The 26,744-nt window shown below is 36.6% G+C and overlaps 1 protein-coding gene across 1 annotated transcript in view; it reads right to left on the bottom strand.

The window, feature by feature from the left end:
• The window catches only part of CD86 (CD86 molecule), a 64,852-nt gene extending 54,559 nt beyond the window's left edge, over positions 1–10,293 (bottom strand). The window contains exon 1 of the mRNA XM_019807942.2: positions 10,161–10,293. Within this exon, the coding sequence (XP_019663501.1) occupies positions 10,161–10,174 (14 nt within the window). The 5' untranslated portion in view covers positions 10,175–10,293. The remainder of the gene's footprint in view (positions 1–10,160) is intronic.
• Between the last annotated feature and the right edge of the window lie 16,451 nt (positions 10,294–26,744).

Raw genomic sequence — 26,744 nt, 5'->3', positions numbered from 1 at the left:
GAGCACAAATCTTTCCACCCACAGATCTGTCTTGCTGCTAAGAGTAATCTCATCATTTCCCGACTCCCATAATATATGCTCTCATAATGCTTGTTCAGAGCTTTGGTCTGGTATTAGACTCTTTATCAGCTATGCGACCTGGACAAATTATTTAACATCTCTAAGATTTAGTTTTCACTTGTGGAAAATGGGGGATAATAATACTACCTACCTCCTGAAGTCGTAAGGATTAAATGAAATAATATATGATGTGATATAGTATGCCATAATGCCTGCCACGTGTAATGAAGTTTCCACCATTCATGTGCCATGAGGGTATAATAAACTATAGGCCTGCATCACATTTCTGTTATCTGAGAGTCTCTATGGGCATTCTGTGATTGCCACTCCTGATTTAGAGACTGTATCTCACCACTAGATTGCTTTTTAACTTGATTTCGTCCTGCTTAGCAGAGCAATATAAATTCACTGTAGATTTAGCGATTTCAAAGAAAAAAAAACCTATTTCTGTAATCCCACCAATCTAAAGATAACCACTATGACTATTTTGACATACTTGATGCTATGTTGTTTCTATGCATTATTTTCCTTATAATTCCATAACCTTATGATTCCTTCTATCATTAAAAAGCTATCAACACATGCACACGCACACACACACATACACACACAAGTCATCAACAAATTCATTTTTAATTTACTTAACCATTCACCTACTATGAAAAATTTAGGTTGATTCTTATTTTTCATTATATTAAATAATGCTATAATAAACATTTGTACACAAATCTTTTCCATGTCTCTTATTATTTATCTATATCCTTGAAGGTGAAATTATTATAGAAGAGGAATAAACATTTTTATGATAAACAAAAGTGGTAATTTATATATCTTCTAGAATTAGAAGTGCAAATTTGAATACGTTACCCATGATGACTAATAAGCAAACAAGTCTTTATAAATTAAGAGCAGACATTAGCAGACGTAACATATTTGAAGTCCAGAAGGCTAAAACACGGCTTTCATAGCTTTGTGAAGACATACGTAATTACCAATTATAGGACAGGATTCTTTTTTTAATGTTTTTGGCATCCTACCTTACATAAAATATATTTTAGGTGGCTTTGTTGTTTGGCTTTCACCTTATTCACCTGCATTGAGCCTGCCCTTCTCTTATTAGAGGTTTCCTATAGTGACTTCTGGGTTTTAAGGAAGAATGCATTTGCTAGAACTGAATCAGAAAAGGCAAAGCTAAAGAAATTTAAGACAATTTAAAATACAGAAAACAATAGATTTAAAGAAAAAGAATGTGAAGACCGAAATATTTTATTTCCACGAGACTTCATGTCCACCATAAATTCTAATAAGCCTCATGGCATTGGTGTGTACTCATAGCCACATTTTACAGATGAAGGCACTGAAGTTCAGGGGGCAAGGTAGCTTCCCCAAGGTGACACTGCTGGTAAACAGAGAACTACTTATTAACTACTTATTATTTGACACCAGCCAGACTGACTCAAAACTCTGGCCCTTAGCCAAGACATACTGCCTATGGACAAATGGAAAGCAGCTACCTTTGTTCTCCTGTGGAACCTCACACATTTCATTGTTACTTTTTAAAAATCATCATATTCGATATATTTACCTCGAGAAATCATGTTACTCATTTTGGTGTATTTCTAATGTGTAGCCAAGGACCTGGAACAAAGGTGCTGAATGAACTGAAAAATGACTAAGAACAGAGAAATAGGCGGTTGGCCAGAATGGGTGTTTTTAAGCATTTTTAAGCTTCTTATAGTTGGCAAATTGCTTTCCAGAAAGGTTATCGTCATTCATAATCCCACAATCAATAGTATATGAAAGTACCATTCTTCTTGTATACTTATTATTATTAGAGAGCAAGAGAGAGAGAGAGAGAATCCTAAGAGAGAGGGGGAGGGAGAGAGAGAGAGAGAGAAAGAATCCTAAGCAGGCTCCACATCCTGCATGGAGCCTGACACAGGGCTTGATCTCACTACCCTGAGATCATGCCCCGGGCCAAAATCAAGAGTCAGACACTTAAGCTACTGAGCCACCCATGTGCCCCCTCATTAGCATTATTATCTCCACCCCAACAAAACATAAACAGTTAATTTGATAAGTAAAAATATCTAATTGGTATTTGCTTTAGCATTTCCTTAGTATTTAGTGAAATGAACATTTTAGGTTTCTTTAAATTACTTTTAAATTACTTTCTTTAAATTACTTTTTAATTAATTTTAGTTCAAGTATTGTTAACATACAGTATTATATTAGTTTCAGGTGTACAATATAATGATTCAACAATTCTATACATTACTCAGTGTTTATCAATATAAGTGTACTCCTTAATCCCCATCACCTGTTTCACCCATCCACCCATCCCATCTCCCCTCTGGTAACCATCAGCTTGTTCTCTGTAGTTAAGAATCAGTTTTTTGGTTTCTCTCTCTCTTTTTTCCCTTTGCTCATTTGTTTTTTTCTTAAATTCCACATATGAGTGACATCACATGGTATTTATCATTCTGTGACTTATTTCACATAGTATAATACCCTCTAGCTCCATCCATGTTGTTGCAAATGGTAAGATTTAATTCTTTTTTATGTCTGAGTAATATTTCATTGTATACATATATACACCACATCTTCTTCATGCATTCATCTATCGATGGACACATGGGTGCTTCCATAATTTGGCTATTGCAAATACTGCTGCAATAAACAGGGGTGCGTGTATCCCTTTGAATTAGCATTTTTGTGTTTTGGAGGTAAATACTCAGTAGTTCAATTACTGGATGATAGGGAGGTTTTATTTTTAACTCTTTGAGGAACCTCCATACTGTTTTCTACAGTGGCTGCACCAGTTTGCATTCCGGCCAAACAGTGCACAAGGGTTCCTTACAAGGGTTCCTTTTTCTCCACATTTTTGCTAACACTTGTTTCTTGTGTTTTTGATTGCAGCCATTCTGACAAGTGTGAGGTAATATCTCAGTGTAGTTTTGATTTGCGTTTCCCTGATAAAGAGTGACTTTGAGCATCTTTTCATGTGTCTGTTGATCATTTGTACGACTTTGGAGAAATGTCTGTTCATGTCCTCTGCCCATTTTTAAATTGGATTATTTGTTTTTTGGGTGTTGAGTTGTATCTTTAAATTACTTTTTAGATGTTTTATTTTGAAATAATTTAAGATGCCAAGAAAGTTGGAAAAAAATGTATAAGGAAGTCTTTTGTACATTTCACCCGCGTTCCCCCAATGGTAACATCTTGTATAATTGCAGTACAACAGTTAAAGCCAGGAAATGGACATTGGTATAACCCACAGAGATTATTTAGATTTCACCAGTTTTATGTTTTATGTGCCTTCATCCTGGTGTATGAGTGTGTGTGTGTGTGTGTGTGCGCGCGATTTTATCACATGTGCAAATTCATGTAACAACTGTTATTCATGTAATAAGGAAATATTTCATTACCACAAGTCTCCCTTGTGCTAACCCTTTGTAGCTGCATACCTCCTCCTTTCTCCAGCACCCGTGGCTAAACCACCGATCTGCTTTCTTGTCTTTATGATTTTGTTATTTCAAGAATGACCTATAAATGGAATCAGATGATATGTAACATTTTGAGATTGGCATTTTCACTTCACATAATTCTCTGGAGATTCATCCAAGTTTTTGTGTCTATCAATAGTTCTTTCCTTTTATTGCTGAGTAGTATTCCATGGTACATATGTACCACAGTTGTTTAACCATTCACTCGATGGATATGTTTCCCCCGTTTTTCCTATTATGAATAAGTCTAGTATGAATATTCTTGCATTGATTTTTGTGTGAACATAGGTTTTTCATTTCTCTGGGATAAATGCCCGAGACTGAAACTGCTGGGTCATATGGTAAGTGTATGTTCAGTTTTGTAAGAAACTGTCAAACTGTTTTTACAGAGTGGCTGTACCATTTTACACTCCTAACAGCAAAATATGAAAGATCCAGTTTCTCTGCATTTGGCAATCATCTGATGTTACCTTTTTTTTTTTAGTCATTCTAATAGATGTGTAGTGATATCTCACTGTGGGTTTAATTTTTATTCTCATAATGACTAATGATGTTAAACATCTTTTCATGTGCTTACTTGTCATATGAATATCCTCTTTGAGAAAATGTCTTTGTATATCTTCTGCCCGTTTTTAAATCGGATTGTTTGTTTACTCTTTAATCTGATAAATGAAAATATCTCATTGGAGTCTGAATTGGCATTTATTTAACACCTAGTAAAAAGGATCATTTTTTATCATTTATATTTATCTTTAAAAATAGCTTAATTATTTGGGGCGCCTAGGTGGCACAGTGGTTAAACGCCTGCCTTCGGCTCTGGGCGTGATCCCGGTGTTATGGGATCGAGCCCCACATCAGGCTCCTCTGCTATGAGCCTGCTTCTTCCTCTCCCACTCCCCCACTTGTGTTCCCTCTCTCGCTGGCTGTCTCTCTTTCTGTCAAATAAATAAATAAAATCTTTAAAAAAATAAAATAAAAAAAATAAAAATAGCTTAATTATTAATTACATTGGATTGCTTTTGTCAATTTACAATTGTTGGTCTCTATTCCTAATTACACAATAAAGAGTACATGTTAGCTATTTTTTTTTCTGTATTCTACACAGTTCCTTAAAACGATCAGGTTCTTGAAAAGGTTTATTGTTTTCTTGGTTGAAAATAGCTGCAAGATGAGGGTGCTGATCTAGGTTTATCTTTTGGGTAGTTATTTTTTCAGGTTTTTTCCCATAGTTAGTTTCTGGATGATATTGACTAATTGGTTTACTTGGCTAACTATTAATTCCTTTTTATTTTTATTAGGTCTTTTAGTACAGTCAAACTGGATTCATTTGATCCCATATAATATAGAACTGACATTTGGATTGTTTGATAATTTCCCTAAGACTATAGAAAGCAAATTTTAGACTCAATTTGACTTCAGAGCTTTCTAAGAAAATGCTTTAATACTTCTTTTTTCTAATTCTACTATATTTTTCTGTTTAAATCATGAGTGAGCCCCAAAATTCTGCTTGTGTTTGTTTTCTTCTTTACATCACCAGATTTACCACAGTCTTCATCTCTGAGAAGTCTCAAGTAACATTTTTCTTATGGCTTTACAAAATAGAATGGAATCTGTGTCAGTACTAAAAATCTAATTTGTAAAATGATAGCTGCAAAAATCTTTTTCTTCCTGAAAGCCTTCTCAAACCAGTTTGGTGGGGGAAAGTATCTGCTTTTTTAGCAATTAAAGTAGAGGAAGGAAAACTCCAGGTCCGGCTGACTGGACTCTAGGTTGTTTCCATGTGGCGGTTATGGACAGCAGAGGTGCGTTTGGTCCAGTGAGGAGATCTCCTTTCATTGCCAAATGTTTGCAGGAGTGGTCCATGTGCCTCCTCTGTATTCTCAGCTCTATGATTTACTCCCTCTACTCAACTGGGAGATCTCTGCAAAGGTCACCAAAGGCCTCTGGACTGACATTTTCAGTCATTCTCCTACTTCACCTTTCTGCAGAATTTGACACTGTGGCTACCCTCTGCTTTGTGAAGTATTTTCTTTCTCTTAGCTTAGGTAACATAATCCTTTTTCTTCCCTCCGTCCCCTATACACTTATCCCCAGTTTCTTTCTTTGGCTGTATGTCCTCTTCTCACCAAGGTATTATGCACACTACCAAGTGTATTAGTTTGCTAGGGTTGTAGTAACAAAGCACCACAAACTGTGGCTTAAACAACAGAAGTTTATTATCTCATGGTTCTGGAAGCCAGAAGTCCTAAATGAGGGTGTCAGCAGTGCTCGTTCCTTCTGAGGGACGTGAGGGATGGATCTGTTCCAGGTCTCTCTCCTTAGCTTGTGAATGGACTTCTTCTCCATGTCTCTTCACATTGTCTTCTCTCTATGCATGTTTCTCTGTCTAAATTTTCTCACCTATCATCTTGGATTAGGGCCTACTCTATTAACCTCATTTTGGCTTGATTATCACTGTAAAGACCCTATCTCCAAATGTGGTCACATTCTGAGGTAGTGGGGTTAAGACTTCAACGTATCAATTTTGAGGGGACACAATTCAATCATTGACAGTCCTTAGACACATTTTTTTCTGTTGTATCTCAGGTGTTTCAACGGAGAAGTTTGGTAAATACTGTTTGCCTTTCCCTGGGGATCTCCTATTCTTGCTTGCATCTATCTCCTCCCTTGATTTTTATGACATCACTTTTCTCCTGCTTTGCTCCAATCTCTCTAGTCCCTCTGTGATGTCTACTGTGGATGCTTCATCCTCATCTCTCTCCTTAAATGTCAAGGTTTTCCAGGTTCCATCCTTAGCTTCTTCTCACTCCATCATCCTCTCTCCCTAGTGATCTCACCCACAATGAGAATTTTAGTCTTCAGCTGTACTCATGCTGAATACTGTTAATATCTATTCCAGCCTATACCTCTTCTTAGAGCTTTGCACCTGTATATTCATTGGGCATCACCATCCAGCTGCTCCACAGGATTTCAAATTCAGCATGTTCAAAAATGAACTCACCTTCGGTCCTCTCTTTCCCCTGGCTCAAACCCAATCCACTTCCTATATCCCCCACTTTATGAAGGATGCCACTGTGTACTTAGATCTCTCCTTCCAAGCTTTACATCTTTCAGAAAACAAATCCTGTCAATTCTTGTGCTTAAACATCTTCTAAATGCATCCTCTCCTCTCTGATCCCACCATAATTGCCCTGGTTTCATATCCTCAACACCTCTCCTTGGATTATTTCAATAATTTCCTAAATGACCTCCTTCTCACCCAAATTATTTCTGCACTCTGCTGCCAGAGGAATTGTTTAAAACAAATGTTATCATATCTTTGCTTGTCTATTATTCTTCAAACTTAGGCTGTAACTTTAAGATAATCATGGCTGGATACCCGGGCTCCAGGTTTCCTTGTTCTGGCCCTCCTAGTTTCTACCTCATCCTCTGTTATTGCTATCCGTCAGGCACCTTCTCACAGCAATACCTGCAGCCCCTCCACCCCCTATCTGTCTATTTAATCTCCCAGACCTTGGGTCTTTAAACCGTGTTGACCCCCCCATGAAACTCACAGCTGGTGGGCTATAAAAGCCTCAGCAGATCTCTGAGCCGTCTCTTCTCTTCTGCTCTATCTCTGCTCCTGGCTTCATCCCTGCATCTAATTTGACTCTCTGCTTTCTTAACTTCACCCTCATTCCCAGTATTTGGCTTCTCATTGTGATCAGAGTCATTCCCTGGAAGTTGCTGGCCTTGTCCTTGGACTCTGTCTATTTCAAGTCAGCTTCACTGGGAACCCAGGCTGTCTTAACAGGCTCAGAGGGTACTGCACACTTCTGTTGGAAAAAACCTTCCTGAATTCTAGTTCTAGCATTGCCATCAAGTAATTGCGTAATCTTTGACGGATCACTTCCCCTCTATTTCTTAATCCTAATAGTAATAGTAATAAAAACTACTAATAATAATTACTGAGTACTTATCAGAGCAAGGTTCTAAGCACTTTACAGGGGTTCTCTCTCACAATCACTTATGACTTATCATAATTATCCCCATTGTACAGACAAGAAACTGAGGATCACAATTTTTAAGCAACTTGTCCAAGGTTATACAGTCAGAAAGCAGAAGCTAGGATTCAAGCCCCAGCACTCTGGTTCCAAAGCATGACCACTTAACCACTGCCCTGTTCTTCCTTCCAATATGCAGCTCACTCCAGAGCCATGCCATCACATCTGTAAAATACGGAAGTGAGCTGTCCGGTCTTTCCACATAGAACATTCTACGAAAACCGGCCTATTAGGATCTAGTGAGTATATTTGAAGAGGAGTCAAGTGAGAAAAAAGTTAAACACAAAAGGCCGAAACCCTAAAAATGGAATTCCACAAATTATGAGTGACCATGTAGTACTAGACAGCTGTCTCCTTTTCTGAGAGAAGCCAAATATCGATTTATTTTTTTTAATTATCTAGTTTTATTTTTCTGCCTGCAGACGTGATCCAAGTTCAAAAGCACAAAGTAGAAAATAAAAATCATCCGTATTTCTGATTAACATTGTGTATATACATTTAACATGTATAAAAGTAGTAACACTGTACATTCTGCTTTTTTTTCTTTAGCTAAACACATTAAAAATCATTCTACAATAGAATTTTTAATGGTTCATGGTATTCCATTACGGATGTTCCATAATTAACCAAGTACTTATTTTAAGGCATTTAAGTTGTTTCTAAGATTTTCATCATTAGAAACAATGACAAGAAAAATATTTGTGTCACTAAAATTCACAAACATATATGATTATGTCTTTATAATAAATTTGTAAAAGTTGAACTTCTTGGTTAAACGGCACATACATCTTAAGGACTTTTGATTTGTATCACCAAATTTTTGTTCAGAAAGATTATATTACCATCAGCAGGTAATAAGGGTATAAATGTTCCCCCTGCCTTAGAAACTTGTAGGCTTCTTGCTTGCATGCTAGTTGCTTCTTAAAAAGAAACCTGCCATTTTGATAAAGAAAAATAATACTTCACTGTTTTAATTAGCATTTCTCTTATTTCTGATGAGATTCCACATTATTTATTGGTTATTTATATTTTAAATTTTTCTGTTCATTATCAATTCTCAGGCACTGTGAAACAGTGAATCTTAACAAGAACAATATAGACAGTAGCCAATGGTTCTATGGATGTCTGCAGGCAGCATTAGCATAATTAAATAGTATCACTGCTACAGTTTCACAAAAAGGATAAATTCAGAATCTTTTTCATACATGTGTAATATTTCAAAATTCTACTGCAAGGAAAAAGACTCTTTCCTTGGAAATTAAATTCTAATCTTCTGAAAAGGAATCAGCAAAGCTGTTTCCTGAACCAGTAAGCACTGCATAGACAAGTGTTACTTAGATTTTCAAAGAACAATAATAAATAATGACTGATTCCAGCTGGAGGGTGGATGTGACTGCTTCCAGTAAGTCACAGCCACAGGGCTGTGTCACACATGAAGAAAGCTTGTGGTACAGAGCAAAGCAGCAAGAAAGATTTTAGCTTTACTCTTACATGAGCAGTGTGACCCTAGTAAGTTATTTAGGCTCTTTAAGCCACAGTATCTTATCTATAAAACAGAATGATACTATCTGTCTGAGAGTCATTTTGAAGATTAAAATCCAATGACTATATCATGAATAAAGTACACAATACATCATGTATGTTCAATACTGCGGAGCTAATTGAATTATTACTCTACTTTTTTCTACTATCTCACCCTGCTCAGAATCTCCCATGGCCTGTTTGTGACTCATTTTCTGGCTTCTGCATTTTCTTGTTACACCTCTTTTTCCTCTTCCTTTTCCTTGGCTTCTCTCCTTCTACATTCTCTATCTCATTCCTCTCCCCCCAGGCCAAATTGGCCTTGGTATACACAAAATTTACTCTTGACTTTGTAATGCTTATGCAGACGTTTAAACTTTTCCTGATTCTTAAAATCAACAACTGCAACATTTAAATATTCGAAAAACAAATTTACAAAATCAATTAATCACTTAAAAAAACCCAGCAACCACTAAACTTTTTGGCATCTCAAATAATTCTTAACTTTGAGTGGCAGTCAAACATCTTTGGTAGAAATTTCTTTAAAAGGTCCCCTGCATTGGAGCTACAGGGTCGACCTAGAATGGATGCTCTCAGAAGGAGAGAATGGCTTCCAGGACTGCACCTAATTTTTCACAGCATAGATTGTTCTGTATCCCAGGTGTTCATGCTTTTGGCTTGTGTATAACCTTGCCCTTAATACATATTAGCACTCTTGAGCAGGAAGGACAGAAAACAGAGCACCATCCTCAACCTCAGCCTTCTGCTGAGGTAACTTACCTCCATTTTTTTTTAAGATTTTATTTATTTGAGAGAGAGCAAGCACAAGAGTAGGGTGAGGGGCAGAAGGAGAAGCCGACTGCTGACTGAGCAGGGAAACAGATGAGGGGCTCAATGCCGGGCTGGATCCCGGGACTCCAGGATCATGACCTGAGCCAAAGGCAGACGCTTAACCGACTGAGCCACCCAGTGCGCCTGAGGAAACTTAACCTTAACTGCCTGTCAAATAATAAGAAGAATGATCACTCACCATCTGAGATACATCTTGGCTGCAGAGGCTCTCGTGCTAACTTCTGGGAATGACTCTTGTCTGTCTGTACTAATCTGTGTTACGGTGGAAGGAGGAGCAACCCCCTCTATGCCTGTGAAAGCCTTCCTCTCAATGACTGTATATCCTGTAACTTTTTTCAATAAAGGCTGTTCCTCTTTTTTCTACAGATTTTGCCAACACTTGTGGAAGAAATTTAACCCTTTCCTTGCATTTGAATTCACTGACCTAGGTATAAATATTTTTTTAAAAACAATTCAGTGGCTTGAGTTCCAGACCTGACATTAAGATGAGACTGACTAAAATTCCCCCTCTTGAAATTCCCTCAAAAAACCTAGAAAATAAAATAATTAAAAAGAAAAAAAAATCTCTGCATTTATAAAGAATATTCTACAGTTTTGGTAAGATAATAACAAGTATGATTTATTATGGATGTGGATTGGGAGTGATTAGCCTCTTCCTTCTGATTTCCACCACAGAGATAATAGAGGATTTCACTGAACTTTGGGAGCAAGGGAAAGTCCTGTGAGAGCTGCACAACCAAGGAGGGCAAACAAAAACTACTGCTTTTATTATTTCATTCTTACTAGAGGCAAAGATTAAATTGGTCAAAGAGAAATTTCCTGAAATGGAGGACTGGAAAAAAAAAAGCAGTATCCTAAAATTAAGAGATGCACCTGAGAGAGAAACATAAAATTCATCAAGTAGAAACTATTTTCAGAAGAAAAGAAATTTCCACATATGAACTGAAAGGGACACTATGAAGGAATTCAAAGGATTCAGATTGTCAAAAAAAAACTTTAAGAAAATTAGTTTTCCTCCAGATAAATCACAGTGAGCATTTCAAATTGCAAAGACATTGAAAGCTAAAAGCAAAATGAAAAAGTAGGATGACTACAGAGAAAGATAAACCAGCTTGACCTCTTAATCCTAAATGTCAAAAAAACCACAAAAGAATATCTATAGTTTTGAGGTATCATTCTCTACCTAAAGAAGATGCCAATTAAGTGTGAAGGTCAACAGAAATACATCACCAAGCAGAGAGAGTAACAAAAATACCACTGCAATGACAACCTTCCTAAATAAATTACTTGAAGATGTGTTCCAGGAGAGTAAGAGACAAATTAAGGGTGAAAGCATGAGGATACAGAAGTTATTGTCTTGACTGCCTGCTCCAAAAAGGAGAAAAAAGAGAAAAATGGAGGAGGAGGAAGGGCACAGTGAAAGCAAGTGCTAAGGTGGAAATTTATAGATGTAAACACTTATTTTAAAAATTAAGAAAGATCTCAGAAAGAAAAGAGAAAGAAAGATTTCAAATCAACAACTTAACTTTACAACTTAAGGAACTAGAAAAAGAACAAACTAAACCCAAAGATGGCAGAAGGAAGGAAACTGTAAAGATTAAAACAGAGATAAACGAAATAGAGAATAGAAAAAAAATAGAGAAAATCAATGAACCCCAAGGTTGGTTCTTCAAAAAAAATTTAAAAATTTACAAAACTTTAGCTACAATAGACTATGAAAATAAGAGAGAAGACTCAAATTACTAAATAAGAAGTAACCAGAGGATCAAAGAAATCAGAAGGAAAATCAAAAAAGAATCTTGAGGCAGGCAAAAATGAAAACAAAAACTTATGGGATGTAGCAAAAGCAGTTTTAAGAAGGAAGTTCATAGAAATAAATGCTTACATTGAGAAAAAAGTAAGATCTCAAATAAACAATTTAACTTTGCACTGAAAGGACCTAGAAAAAGAACAAACTAACCCAAAAGTTAGCAGAAGGAAGGAAATAATAAAGATTAAAGCAGAAATAAATGAAATAGAGACTAGAAAGACAATAGAAAAGATCCTCAAAACTAATAGTTGGTTTTATTTTTTTAAAAGATTTTATTTAATTATTTGAGAGAGAGAGCAGGAGCAGAGGGAAGGGCAGAGGAAGAAGCAGACTCCCTGCTAAGGAGGAAGCCACTTAACGAACTGAGCCACCCAGGCAGAGTAATTGTTGGTTTTAAAAAGGTAAACGAAACTGACAAACCTTTAACTAGATTAAGGACAAAGGAGAGAAGACTCAAATCAATAAAGTTATAAATGAAAGAGGAGACATTACAACTGATACCACAGAAATACAAAAGATAGTAAGAGAATACGATAAACAATTGTATGCCAATAAGAAAGGCACATGAAAAGGAGCTCAACATCACTAATCATCAGGGAAATGCAACTCAAAACCACAATGAGATACCACCTTCCATCTGTCAGAATGGTTAGAATCAAAAAGACAAGAAATAATAAGTGTTGGTGAGGATGTGGAGAAAAAGGAACACTTGCGCACTATTGGTAGGAATGTAAATTGGTGCAGCCATTGTGGGAAAACAGTATGGAGGTTCCTCAAAAAATTAAAAATAGAAATACCGGGGCGCCTGGGCGGCTCAGTCGTTAAGTGTCTGCCTTCGGCTCAGGGTGTGATCCTGGTGTTCTGGGATCGAGCCCTGCGTCGGGCTCCTCTGGTGGGAGCTTGCTTCTTCCTCTCCCACTCCCCCCGCTTGTGTTCCCTCTCCCGCTGGCTGTCTCTCTCTCTGTCGAGTGAATAAATGAAACCTTTAAAAAAAATAAAAAATAAAATAAAAAATAAAAATAGAAATACCATATAATCCAGTAATTCCACTACTGGGTATTTACACACAAAAAGGAAAACGTTAATTTGAAAAGATATATGCATCTCTATGTTTATTGCAGCATTATTTATAATAGCCAAGATATGGAACCAACCCAAGTGCCCATCCATAGGTGAATGGATAAAGAAAATACAGTATATATATGCCCAATAGAATATTAGTCATCCATAAAAAAGGATGATATCTTCCCATTTGTGACAACATAATAGATCTAGAGGGTATTATGCTAAGTGAAATAAGTCAGACATAGAAAGGCAAAAACCATATGATTTCACTTACATGTAGAATCTAAAAAAACAAAACAAATGAATAAACAAACAAAAAGCAGAAACAGGCCCATGGTTCCCAGAGGGAGGGTAGTGGAGGGATGGGTAAAATGGGTAAAGGAGAGTAGGAGATACAGGCTTCTAGTTATAGAATGAATAAGTCACAGTAATAAAAGGTACAGGGTAAGGAATATAGTCAATGGTATTTTAATAGTGTTGTATGGTGACAGATGGTAGCAACACTTCTGGTGAGCATAGAATAACATATAAACTTGTCAAATCACTATGTTGTACTCCTGAAACTAAAGTAACGTTGTGTGTCAACTATACTTCAATTAAAAGTGAATAAATAGATAGAATTGGCAAATATATATATACACCAACAAATTGGATAACTTAGAAAAATGGATAAAATCCTAGAAACATAAACCTATCAAAACTGAATCACAAAGAACAGAAAATCTGAAGAGACCAATAAGGAGTAAGGAGATTGAAGCAGTTATCAAAAACTACAACCAAGAAAATGCCCAGGACCTGATGGCTTCACGGGTGAATTCTACCAAACATTTAAAGAGGAATAATGCCAATCCAACTCAAACTCTTCCAAAAAATTGAAGAGTAGGGAATAATTCCAAACTCATTTTTCAAGGCCAGCTTTAGTCACATTACAAAGCTAGATAAGGGCACTATCATAAAAAAGAAAATTACAGGCTGATACTCCTGATGAACATAGATGCTAAAACTCTTAACAAAATACTAGCAAACTGACTTCAGCAGTACATTAAAACGTCATACACCATGATCAGATGGAATTTATCCCTGGGTTTCAAGGATGATACAGCATATGCAAATCAATAAACATGATATACCACATTAACAGAATGAAGGGTAAATATCATATAATCATCTTAATAGAAATGCAGAAAAAGCATTTGACTAAATTTAACATCCTTTGTTGATTAAAAAACAAAAAACAAAAAACCTCTTGACAAATCGGTATAGAAGAAATGTACTTCAACATAATAAAGGCCATACATGACAAGCCTATAGCTAACATTATGCTCAACAGTAAAAAGCTTAAAGCTTTTTCTCTAAGATCAGGAATAAGATAAAGATGCCAGTTCTCACTGAAATCCTAAAATGTGTATGGAACCACAAAAGACTGAATAGCCAAAGCAATCTTGAGAAAGAAAAACAAAGATGAAAGCATCACACTTCCCAATTTCAAAGTATATTATAGCTTTTCTTTCAGCACTTTAAATGTGTCATTCCACTGTCTTCTTATTTGAATGGTTTCTGGGAGAAAAAGTCCTTTCTCTTCTGTAGGTAATTTTTTTTCCTCTGTGTATTTTCAAGACTTTCCTTTGGTTTTGGTTTCAGCAATTTGATTTTAGTATAGACTGAATTGTGTCCCTCTGAAATTCAAATGTTAAAGTCCTAACTCCAAGTACCTCAGAATGTGACTGTAATTTGGAGATATGGCCTTTAAAGGGGTGATTAAATTAAAATGAGGCCAATATGGTGGCTCCTAATCCAATCTGACTGGTGTCCTTATAAGAAGAGGAAGTTTGGACACAAAAAAAGACACCGTGGATGACATCCATGGACAGAGGCATGACCATGTGAAGATACAGCAAACAGGTGGCCGTCTGCAAACCAAGAGGAGATGCCTCAGAGAAAACTAACCCTGCTAGCACCTGGATCTTGAATTCACAACATTCAGAACTGTGAGAAATAAATTTCTGTTGTTTTAGCCACCCAGTCTGTAATATTTTGTTATGGTAGCCCTAGGAAACTAATACAAATACGATATGTTTAGAAGTGGGGTTTGTGTTAGCTTCTCTTGTTTTGTTTTTGGTATTTATCCTTCATGGTGTTTACTGAGCTTCTTAGATCTGTGGTTTGAGGTATGGCAACAATTTTAGAAAATTCGTAGTCATTATTTCTTCAAATATTTCTTCTATCTCATACTTTCTCTCTGCTCCTTCTGAGATTCCAGTTACATGTATATTATAATGTTTGATATTTTCCTTCAGCTTTTGGCTGCTCTGTTCTGTTTATTTCCCTCCCATTCTAGTTTTTCCTCTTGCTTATCAGTTTATATGATTTTTATTCACCTATTTTCAAGTTCCATGATTTCTTCCTTTGCTGTGTCAGGTCTACTAATGGGCCTATTTAAAGCATTTTTCATCCCTATTGCTACTTTTTTTTTTATTTCTAGCATTTCCATTTGATTCTCTTGTTTATAGTTTATATTACTCTGCTAAAATTACGTCTGATCCTGCATGCTGTCCCTGTAAGATAGTTCCAACATGTCATATTTGTGCCTGTTTTTTTTTAAGATTTATTTATTTATTTATGAGAGAGAGAGAGAGAGAGAGANCTGTCCCTGTAAGATAGTTCCAACATGTCATATTTGTGCCTGTTTTTTTTTAAGATTTATTTATTTATTTATTTATGAGAGAGAGAGCGTGCATGAGCATGAGGAGGGGTGCGGTGCTGGGAGGGGCAGGGGCAGAGAGAGAGAAGCAGACTCCCTGCTGAGCAGGCAGTCCCCCTGATGTGGACTCAATCCCAGGACCCTGGGATCATGACCTGAGCTGAACGCAGATGCTTAACCCACTGAGCTACCCAACTGCCCTTGTGTCTGGTTCTGATGATTGTTTTGTCTCTTCAGATTTTTTTTTTTTTGGCCATTTTATATTCCTCTGCTATAGATTGAATTGTATCCTCTCACAAATTCATGTGTTGAGGCTCTAACTCCCAATGTGATGATATTTGGAGATGAGGCCTTTGACAGGCAATTAGGTTTAGATGAGATCATGAGGGTGGGGATTTCATGATGGGACTAGTGCTCATATAAATGAGATACCAGAGACCTTGCTCTCTTTCTGTCTCAACCACGTGAGCACACAGTGAGAAGGCACTTATCTAAAACCCACAAAGAATTCTCACCAGAACTCAGCCATGCTGGCATTCTGATCTTGGACTTGTCAGCCTCCAGAACTGTGAGAAACAAATTTCTCCCCAGGCTATGGTATTTTGTTATGACAGCTTAGCAGACTAAGACAGCCTCATGATTTTTTGTTCAAAGTCAGACATGTTATATAAGATAATAGATACTGAGGTATACATGTTTTATGCTTAGAGATAAGTGTACCTTTCCTTTTGCTAGGCCCTTAGTGATACACGGATTTGTGTTAAGTTTGTCTGGAGTTGAGTTGGGCTGGAAGTTCGGTGTTGCTATGGTTAACCTCAGTGTACCACAGGCTTTCAAATTTCTCTAGTGATACCTTGTGTGGGCTCTTTGTCAGAGTGTTTCTCTCAATATCTGCTCTACACTTGGCTTCATGTGTTTCTGCTTTCCTTTGAGTCTTCCCTTTGAACTGCTTCCCCCAAATAATCTGTCTTTTGAAGCTCTCCTAGCTGTATTCCATTCTTATTTTTACTTAATGTTTATTAGAGTGGTTATGGGGAGGGGGTAGGCAAGGCTTAGGTCTCTGATGTCCTAATTGCTTCAGTTTTTATCAGACATTATGAACCTGTGAGCCTTCACTAGTCTTCTTGCCTTCCACTGGACCTAGTGCTGGGCCAGAACCTATTCTTAACTTACTCCCGGGGAAAACATTTATTCTCCTGTTTTCCTCCCCCAGTGGCAATGGGCTTCCACCAGTGCCCTAAGGATACAGTTTTTATTTCCATTATCCCTGTATATTGAGCCTTTTGTTTCATAAAAGAGATAGAATAGATGGGTTTGAGCAGAGTTTTGGCAATGACTTCTAGTCCCCCTCATCCAGCCATCCCTGTAAAGAAAATGTCCTCAGAGTTTTCTTCAATATTCTTTGTGAGCTCCTGGTGAGGTTCTCACAGAAAAACCCTTCAAGAAGGGTCCACACTGGTCCACACTCAGCCTTTAGAAATTTGTTATAGTTTTCCAGCTATTCTTGTTACTGGCTTATATGGCATTGGGAGGCATCTGCCCCAGATAATCAAATGTTCTGATTATGTTTTGCTATAAAGGAGTTGTCTCTCCCCAATTTTGGGTTACATTTTTGCCCTGTGATAGCAATTCTCTTAAGGCTTCAAGAATCTATTAGTTTTGCAGTTTGTCCAGCATTTTCTTGTTGTAAGGGTAGGAACAACTCTCTTCATAGCTCTCTATACCTCTGAAGTGAAACCAGAAGTAATTCCTATATTTTTTTCATATATTTCATGCAATTTCTGGGACTCGACCAAAATAACCAGACACACCAGTTTGCTGAATACAAGGTCAATATACAAAATCAACTGAATGTCTATACGCCAGCCATAAACAATAGAAAATATTTTTAAAATGATTTTTAAATTGATATAATGTACCATCAAATTATATCAATACCTACAAATAAGCCTCATGAAGATGTATGATATTTCTACCCAAAAAAACTAAAAAATATATATATTAAGAAAAATTGAAGAATATAGGACAAATGCAGGCATATACTAAGTTCATAAATTGGAAAGATCAAAAATATAAAAATGGCAATTCCTCCCAAATTGATCTATTGATGTAAGGCAATCCCAATTAAGATCCTAGCAGATTTTTGTGTAAATTAGCAAATTGATTCTAAAATGCGTATGTAAATGCAAAGGACTGAGAATAATCAAGTCATTCTTGAAGAAGAAAATGAAATGAAAGGACTTGCTTTAGTAGGTATGAAGAGCTGTTATGAGGCTATAATAATTAAAAGAGTGTGGTATTGGCACAAGGGTAGGCAAACAGAAAGACCAATGAAAGAAAATAGAGAGTCCAGAATAAGATATACACATGTATGGACACTTCACTTTTGGAAAAGCTGACATTGTTGAACAGAAGGGAAAGGAATTAACTCTTCCTTCCTTTCTTTTCTTTTCTTTCTTTCTTTCTTTCTTTCTCTCTCTCTTTCATTCTTTCTTTTTCTTTCTTTCTTTCTTTCTTTCTTTCTTTCTTTCTTTCTTTCTTTCTTCTTCTTTTCTTTCTCTCCCTCTTTTTTAGTGTAGCCCCAAGCAAACACAGGAATTAATTTTCAATAATTAGGCTTGGTCAATTGGATATCTGTATGAGAAAAAATGGAGGGGTACCTGGCTGGCTTAGTCAGTAGAGCATGTGACTCTTGATCTTAGGGTCATGAGTTTAAGCCCCACGTTGGGTGTGCAGCCTACTTAAAAGAGAGAGAGAGAGAGAGAAATGGAATTTAACTCCCTACTTCATAAGTCAGTTCTATGTGGATTGTAGGTCTAAATGTAAAAAGCAAAATATAATGCTCCTTGGAGATGACAGAGGAGAATATCTTCATGACCCTAGAAAAGGCACGTATTTCTTAAAAACACTAAAATCTCAAAGACATTAAAAGAAAAGATTGATAAATTAAACTTCTCCAAAATAAATAATAAAAACACCTGCTCATCAAACAATATCATTTAGAGAGCAACAGGCAAGTCACAAATTGGGAGAAGATATTTTTAACCTGTATAACCACAGAAAGGACCATCCAGAATACAATAAGAAACTCCTGTAAATCAAGAAAACAACAGAAAACTGAATAGAAAAAAATAAGCAAAAGATTCTACCAAAGACAAAAAAGGATATCCCGAAGTCCTGAAGGCCGATAAACATATGAAAAAGTGTTCAAGTTCATTAGTCATCAGGGAAATGCAAATTAAACCACAATGCAATACCATTACACACCCACCAGTAGAGCTATAATTGAAGACTGTCAATCCCAAAAATAGCCGAGGATGTGGAACATTAACACTTTCATACATTAGTGGTATGTAGGTAAATTTGGAAAAACCTAAGTTTGAACATATGTTTACTATACTGATAATCTATTGCTTATAACAGCAATATTGTTTCAGTGGCTTAAAATAACAAACATATATTGTCTCTCTTTCTGTGGGTCAGGAATTTGACAGTAGCTTAGTTGTGCGGGTTTTGGCTCAGGGTCTCTCATGAGTTTAGTCAAAATGTTAGCTCTTCCGAAGACTTGACTGCAGCTAGAAAATTTCCATCCAAGAAGGTTTATTCATATGGCTATTGACAGTAAGTCTTATTTCCTCACCATGTGGACTTCTCCATAGGACTGCCTTAGTGTCCTCATGATATTGCAGCTGGCTTCCCCCAGATTGGGCAGGATGAAGCTGTAATACTTTTTATGACCCAGTCTTGGAGGTAACACACTGTCACTTCTGCTGTTCTGTTCATTAGAAGTAAGTCACTAAGTCCAGCCTACACTTGAGGGTCATGGATTTAAGCTCCCCCTTTTTGAAGAGAGGAGGGTCAGAGAATTTGGGGATATATATTGAAATCACCACACAAAGCCCATGAACAATTTTACTCTGGGAGTTACAGAAGCAAAAATGGGTGAGTGTAAGGCTCTCCAAACATTTACAACAATATTTATAGCATCATTATTCATAATAGCCAAATAGTAGAAACAAAATGCTTATCAACAATACAATAGATACATAAATTGTGCTATATTCTAACAATATACTATTCATAAGTAAAAATTAACAAAGATACATGCAAAACCACAGATGAATCTTGCTAATACTAGTATTGAGCAAAAGAGACAAACTCCAAAAATATGTACTACTTTACTTTCTTTATATAAATGTTAAAAGAGGCAAAACCAATCTATACTGTAAGAAGTCAAGATGGTGGTTACTTTTGGGGAGGAGAAGGGTGGGAATGATTAAGAGGGGTTATAAGGAGGTGCTTCTGAAATCACCATTTCATTACTGATTTAAAACTTGCCCAGAGTGGTAGTTGCAAAGATATGTTTACATTGTTATAGTTCATGGAGCCATATACATCTGATTTGTGCAAATTTCAGAATTGTCTTATACTTCAAATTTGGAAAATTTTAAAAAGATGCCAAAGAAAGAAAGAAAGAATTTTTCAGGTAAAAACAAAACATGTCTGTGTGCTGAATTTGGTCTGCAAATAGCCAGTTTGTAATATCTGCTTTAGACCAGGTTGATAAATATGATCTTCAGTAGGCCTCAAAGCATATGGGTTATGTTAGACTTTGGTGGTAGCATAAATCTATTCCTATAGAATTTAGAATTGTCGAATGTTGGTTATGGAAAAACCCTTCTGGATCAGTTAATCCACTGATTTTTCAAATGGACCTCTCTGGCAGAGGCAACCCTTTAGGTACTCCACAGACTGCAAGTGCTTCTCAGAACACAGTGTAAAAACCACTGATCTAGCTAATGCCCTTGTGTTACAAATAAAGAAACTGAGGCTTAGAGAGACCGTTATTTGTTTAAACAACCACTTGGTGGTGATGTCCTGAAATTTACTCCCACGTGGAGGTACCATGAGTGTATTGTGGTGCCCTGGTGAAGAAACCCATTACATATCTCAGGACCTTGGTCTTTAGAGTAGAAACTCTCCAATTCTGTCATTCACGGTGGTGGCAAAGCAGAATTATCAAAGATAAGCTGAGACAAGAAATGTGTTGAAAAGTGTTCTGTTTAGGGACTGCCCTGGGGAATACCCTATTTGCTAACAAAGATGTGGGGCATTCTCTCATCCAGCTCACCCTTCAACTAGCTTCTCAACTCTGGCTGTACATTAGAACCACCTGGGAACTTTTGAAAAAATACTGCTTCCTGGGTCTCCCCATAGACTAATTGAATCAGATTTTCTGGAGTGGGCTGGAAAGAACTGGATATTCTGACCCCTACTGAGCTTTACTGAGATGTATATGGACTGAGCTCATCATCTCAGAGAAGCTCTGAGTCTAAACAACAAATTGGGCCTTGCCACAAGATGAAAAAACACTAGAGAGAGAAAAAAAAATCCCTCTGGTGGTTGCAAAACAGGCTGCCTACCTTTATTACTATGAGGACTTGGACCTCTTCTCTGTGGCTCTGGCCTCGGGAATGCAGCCCCTCATTTGTCCCTAGTTTTTCTCCTTATAGTAAAATATTGGGAACACCAGATTCTTAGGCCTTGCGTGAAAAGTGCAATTAAAGCACCTTGGTTTCATGCATGGCTTTCGCAGAACATGGAGTCTACACCTCTGCTTAGAATGGGTAGAGCCCATTCTCTGAGTAAAGGTACCCTTAGGGATGCTTTAGTTCTGTATTCCTCTATCCAGTCAAGGGACATCTTCCTACTCTGTGTCCTTCTCACCTTTGTAGAATACTAGAAGTGCAAAGGACCAAAGAGGTTATTTCACCCAGTTTCCCACTGATAAAAACATTCTTGGCCATAAGTAACTTACTGAAAGTCATACTGGATATCAGTGGAAATGTCATGGCACAAATACACATGGTCTGATTCTGTACCCCGTGCTCACTCTTTTTTGTCTTGAAAGTATTTTTAATTACAAAATATGCTGAAGATAGAGAAAAGTATATGAAATTTAACTGATTTTACATTTTTAGCATATATTTCAGATATTTTTAAAAATAAAATATTACAGATTCAGCTGAAGTCCCTCCTAACCCGTACCTCTCTTCCCTCCCTCTCACAAATAACGGCACTTAAAGATTGGTGAACCCTATTCCCTGGAATGTTGTTATACTTTGTTCTACATATATATGAATCTTCCATAATACTATATGATATTGTTTCTTGTCTTAAAATTTGACAAAATATTATAAATAATATCTTGCAACTTCTTTATTCATATATTATATTTTTAATATAGTATTTATATTATATAATATATTACATATATTATATATATATTATATATGGTTTAGATTTAGTTAATTCATTTTAACAGTGTCATATTATCTCATTTCATTGATAAGTCCCATTTTATTTACTTATTCCCCTCTGATGGAAAGTTGTTTCCAGGTTTTGCACAAATTGCTTCACAGCCAACATCCTTGACATGCATCTCTGTGTACAAGAGTGAGAATTTCTGTAGATTGGAGACATAGAAGGGAAATCACAATTCCTGGATATATGCACCTTCAGCTTTAAGATATTTTGTCAAATTGTTCTCTAAAGCAATTGAACCAATTTACAATTCTCACATCTTTACCAATACTTTGTTTGCTCAGACTTTTACATTTTAATCAATTTGTCACAGTTGAAATAGCATTGTTTTAAATTTATAATTTCTAATTATTAGTCAAGTTGAGCATCTTTTCATATAATTAATAGTGAATCAGATTTCCTCTTATATGAACTGGCTATTCATCTCCCTTACCATTGGGTTGCCTCCTTAGTTTTTAGGAGTGTTTTAAAAACATATGGTGGATATATATATATATATATTGCCTTTTAAATGCACAGAAAATATCTTTCTCCAGTTTGTGGTCTGGTTTTTCATTTTGTATATATTGTCTTTTGCTTATAGAACTTTTAAATTTAATATAGTCTTCTGTATCAGCCTTTCTCAGTGAATTATTCTTTTTTGTTTTCTGTTTAAGAAATCATTGTTTTCCTCAAGGTCATATGGGTATTCTACCATATTTTCTTCTAAAAGCTTGAAATCTTTGCTTTTAATATTTAGATTTTAATCAGTTTGGAATTTTGTATGTAGTATGAATAAAAGATATCTTACCTTTTAACGTAATAAACACTAATTGTCCTAGCATCACTTAGTGAATAGTTTATGGTTGTCCCATTGAATCATGCCACCTTTGTTACATATCAAGTTCCCAGCTATATGGGTATCTGTTTCCAGAATCTCTTTTATGTTCTACTTGTCTGTTTGCTTATCTATGCCAGTGCCACATTGTTTTAAGTGCTCTAGCTTTATCATTTAAAGAGGCAACTTCCCCTCTTCCTTATTTTTTTTTCAGAAATTGTCCTGGCTATTTACCACTGTATTCCATTTAATTTTAGGAATATCTTGTGAAGTTCTGGGGAGATTTTTCAGGTTTGTGTTAGAAATATTTAGAATTTATTAATTTGAAAAAATTATCGTCCTTAGTGATATTGTTTCTTTCCATGAATATGGTACATCTTTGAATTTATTTACATCTTTGAAAACTGTTTTAACTTTTTACAATTTTCTCCATAGAGCTATTTCACATATATTGTTAGATTTATTCCTAGTTACTTTATAGATTTGCTTCTATCACAAATATATATTTTAAAGTAATATCTTCAAAATGGATGTTATTGGTATATACAGATGTCAGTGACATTAATGTATAGACCTTGTTTTCAGCAACCTCTTTTGTTAGTCCTTATACGTACAGATTCTCTTCAGCAGTCTGTGTAATCATAACACTGTGAATAACAACATCTTTATTCTTCATTTTAAGCCTTTTAATTTTCTTATTGTGCTAATTAGAAGATTCAGCATAATGTTGAGTAGGAGTGTTAATAATGAACAAATTTTTTCCCAAACTCCTTTCACTAGATTCCACCACCTCCTGCTTTTAGCCCTACTCCAAGGTGAATTGTATCTTGGGTTATATCCCACTGACCAAAAAGTAGGTCTCCCAGTTCCTATTGACCCAGACCTCCCTTATTGAGCATGCAGCTCCTACCAACCTCATTCAACCAATTGCACTTAATAAAGGTGTCCAACCATCCAGAGGGGTTTCATTTGGATACTCCACTATTCTCTCAGGTGCAATGTGTCTGAAATGATTCAAAACTTTTCTATATATCTGTGTTCTTTAATGGCATCACCATCCACACTGACTCAATAATCAGAAACCTACATTCTCTCAATTCCCACATCTAATTTACCATCAATCTTGTCAATTCCACATTCTAAGTATCTGGCGAAGTATTTTCTCTTCTCCATTCTCAACACCAATGACTGAGTTGGGCCCTCAGTATTTCCATCTTGACCATAATAACAGTTTCCTAACTGATCTCTCCACCTTTCATCTCAATTCTTGCTTACAATTCTTCTCACTGCTGTCAAGTTTAGTTTCCTAATATGCAAGTCTGATCATGCCTCACCCAGCTTAAAACCCTTCACTGCTTTCCCATTGTCTACTGTATGAAGTCTTAGTTCTCCAGCTGGTCATGCAAGGCCCTTTATTTACCCTGGGTCTCTAACATATTTTCCTACCACTCCCCACCTTGCCCTAGCAAAACTGAAGTGCTTATAGTTCAGCTGTGCTATTCCCTGGTGCTACGATTTTTGCACATAGTCTTTCTGTTTGGATTGCTCTGGCAAAATCTTTTCACTTTCAAACCCAGCTCACATGTCACTTCTTTCAGAAACTATGGATTAAGAGCTCAACAATATTTATTGAGCACCACCTATATGTCAGCTAGATGCTAGACATACAAAATGTATAAGATGTGTTCCAAATGTTGTGGCATCAGTTAGCTAGTTTCATTTCTTGCCTCCCTTTAGGTTTAACTCCCTGGAGCACCATTTTTACTTACATGCTATTTTATTTCTTTCATTCTTTTTTTAAAAAATATTTTATTTCTTTATTTGACAGAGAGTATAAGCAGGGGGAGCAGCAGGCAGAGGGAGAGGGAAAGGAGACTCCCTGCTCAGTAGGTAGCCCAATATGGGCCTTGATCCCAGGATGCTGGGATCATGAGCTGAGCCGAAGGCAGATCTTAACCGATTGAGCCACCCCGGCGCCCCTCTTTCTTTCGTTCTTGATAAATACACAGTTAGATATAAAAATATCACACTATTCTTGAGATGTACATGCATATAGAGACAAGTATTCAGTAACATTTATGGACAGTTTTAACTAGAAAGTGTGATTATAAATGATGAAACCATAAGCTCTGTATTTTGTGGTTAGACTCTGGACCAATGAACACAAAGAAACACAGTATGGCTAGGGTAGTAATTAAGGGTGTGTTCTCTGAAGGCAGATTGCCTGAATTTGCATCCCAGCTTTGCTACTTACAAGCTGGGTGACCCTGGGTAAGTAACTGGACCTTTGTCCCTCAAGTTCCTCAGTTGTAAAATGGGGACAATTATAATCCCTGCCTCAGTGTTGTTGAGAGAATTATTGAAGGTAATATAAAAGTGCTGAGAATAGTCCCGAGCACAATATAAGTGTTTAATAAATGGTACCTATTTTTACTTTGTATATGAGGACACCTTTGTCTCAGTCTCTATCAGCAGGTCAAGTGACTTTCACTTCTATATTGAGCAATAAAAGAACTGTTTGTTGTTCTGAGCCAAATGTATATTTTTACCAAATTTTTACTGAACCAATGCCACATGTTGGCAGAACAACCGGCCCAGGAAAGCTCACAGTAGTGGAATGGAGTTTTACTTCATGTAGAGCTAAATGATCTCTGTGGAAACAAACAGCAGTAGCTGACAGAGTCAACTAGCTGTAAATTCAGATTGAGACATAGCTAGGTGAGACTGTATGGTGTAAGAGCTAACAGCAGAAGGTATGGAGTCAGACTCCTCACTTAGATTCATAACTCCACCACTTACAAGCTTTGTTACCTTGGGCAAGTTACTTCTTTGTACCTCAGCTGCCACATTATTATCAATGGAATTGATAATAACAGAAAAACAGTCTCTATTATGTATAGTTACTGTAGAAATGTAATAAGATAATGCATACACAGCACTTAGAACATCGCTTGGTACAGAATATAAGTGGTACAGGAAAAGATGCATGTAGTAAGCAGAGAAACATATAATCTATGTGTTCACTCCAAGAAAAGCAATGGAGGTAAATGTTCAACTGAATGAGTAATCCCAAGAAAAAATAAGAACATTTTAATTCTACTACACTTGGGATAACCTTTGTAAAAGTCATATTTTGTTCCTATAGAAGCCTCCAATGTATGCCTCCAGTTATGCTGGGTTTAGACCTCCAGAACTTCCCAAAATATGTTCCATGAAACATCTGCCCTAAGATATGTATAAGAAAAAGGGCTTTGGGGTTGAATAATACAGAAAAATGCTATATGACTTATTTCCTTAGAAATTTCAAATGTAGGGTCGCCTGGGTAGCTCAGTTGGTTAAGCGTCTGCGTTTGGCTCAGGTCATGATCTCCCGGTCCTGGGATCAAGGTCTGCATCAGGCTCCTTGCTCAGCAGGGAGCCTGCTTCTCCCTCTGCCCCTCCCCGCTGCTTGTGAGCTCTCTGTCAAATAAATAAATAAATAAAATCTTTAAAAAAAAAAGAAATTTCAAACGTATAGTGGCACTCTAAGGGCTTGAGAAATGCTGCAAAAATGTTTTGTTTAGTTTAATCCAGCATTTCTTGAATTTGATCACAGAGCCTTTTTTTCTATATGCTGTTTATTAACATGCCATGGAATAAACATGGAGAAATGTTGGCCTCCGATGAGTTCTAAAAATGACCTTTATAGCAAAACAAGGGCTGAGGGGCATGGGAGGTAGGTTTGAGAGAGAGGGCTCATACTTTTTTAGACTGGGATTGAAAATTTGTCTAGAGCAATTTACAAATCTAGGGGCCACACAAACCCCTCAAGGTCACAAACACTCAAATACATACAATGTTCCTGGGAGCAATATGCACAATCTGGAGGGGGTTGGGGGAGCATCCCTCACATTATATTCTGCTTCAGCTGCTGTGCTGAGATCCCACTGTGGAAGGTCTAAAGGCCCCTGAACATACTGTACCATCTGCCTTTGGCCATGTACTGCCCGAATTTACTTCCCACTTTCTTGAAGAGAAGAGGCTACAGGAAAAACATTTAAAGTGG

This window comes from Ailuropoda melanoleuca, chromosome 1 (assembly GCF_002007445.2).
Source record: "Ailuropoda melanoleuca isolate Jingjing chromosome 1, ASM200744v2, whole genome shotgun sequence".
Taxonomy (NCBI): Eukaryota; Metazoa; Chordata; class Mammalia; order Carnivora; family Ursidae; genus Ailuropoda; species Ailuropoda melanoleuca.
This window is presented reverse-complemented; position numbering and strand designations above follow the sequence as displayed.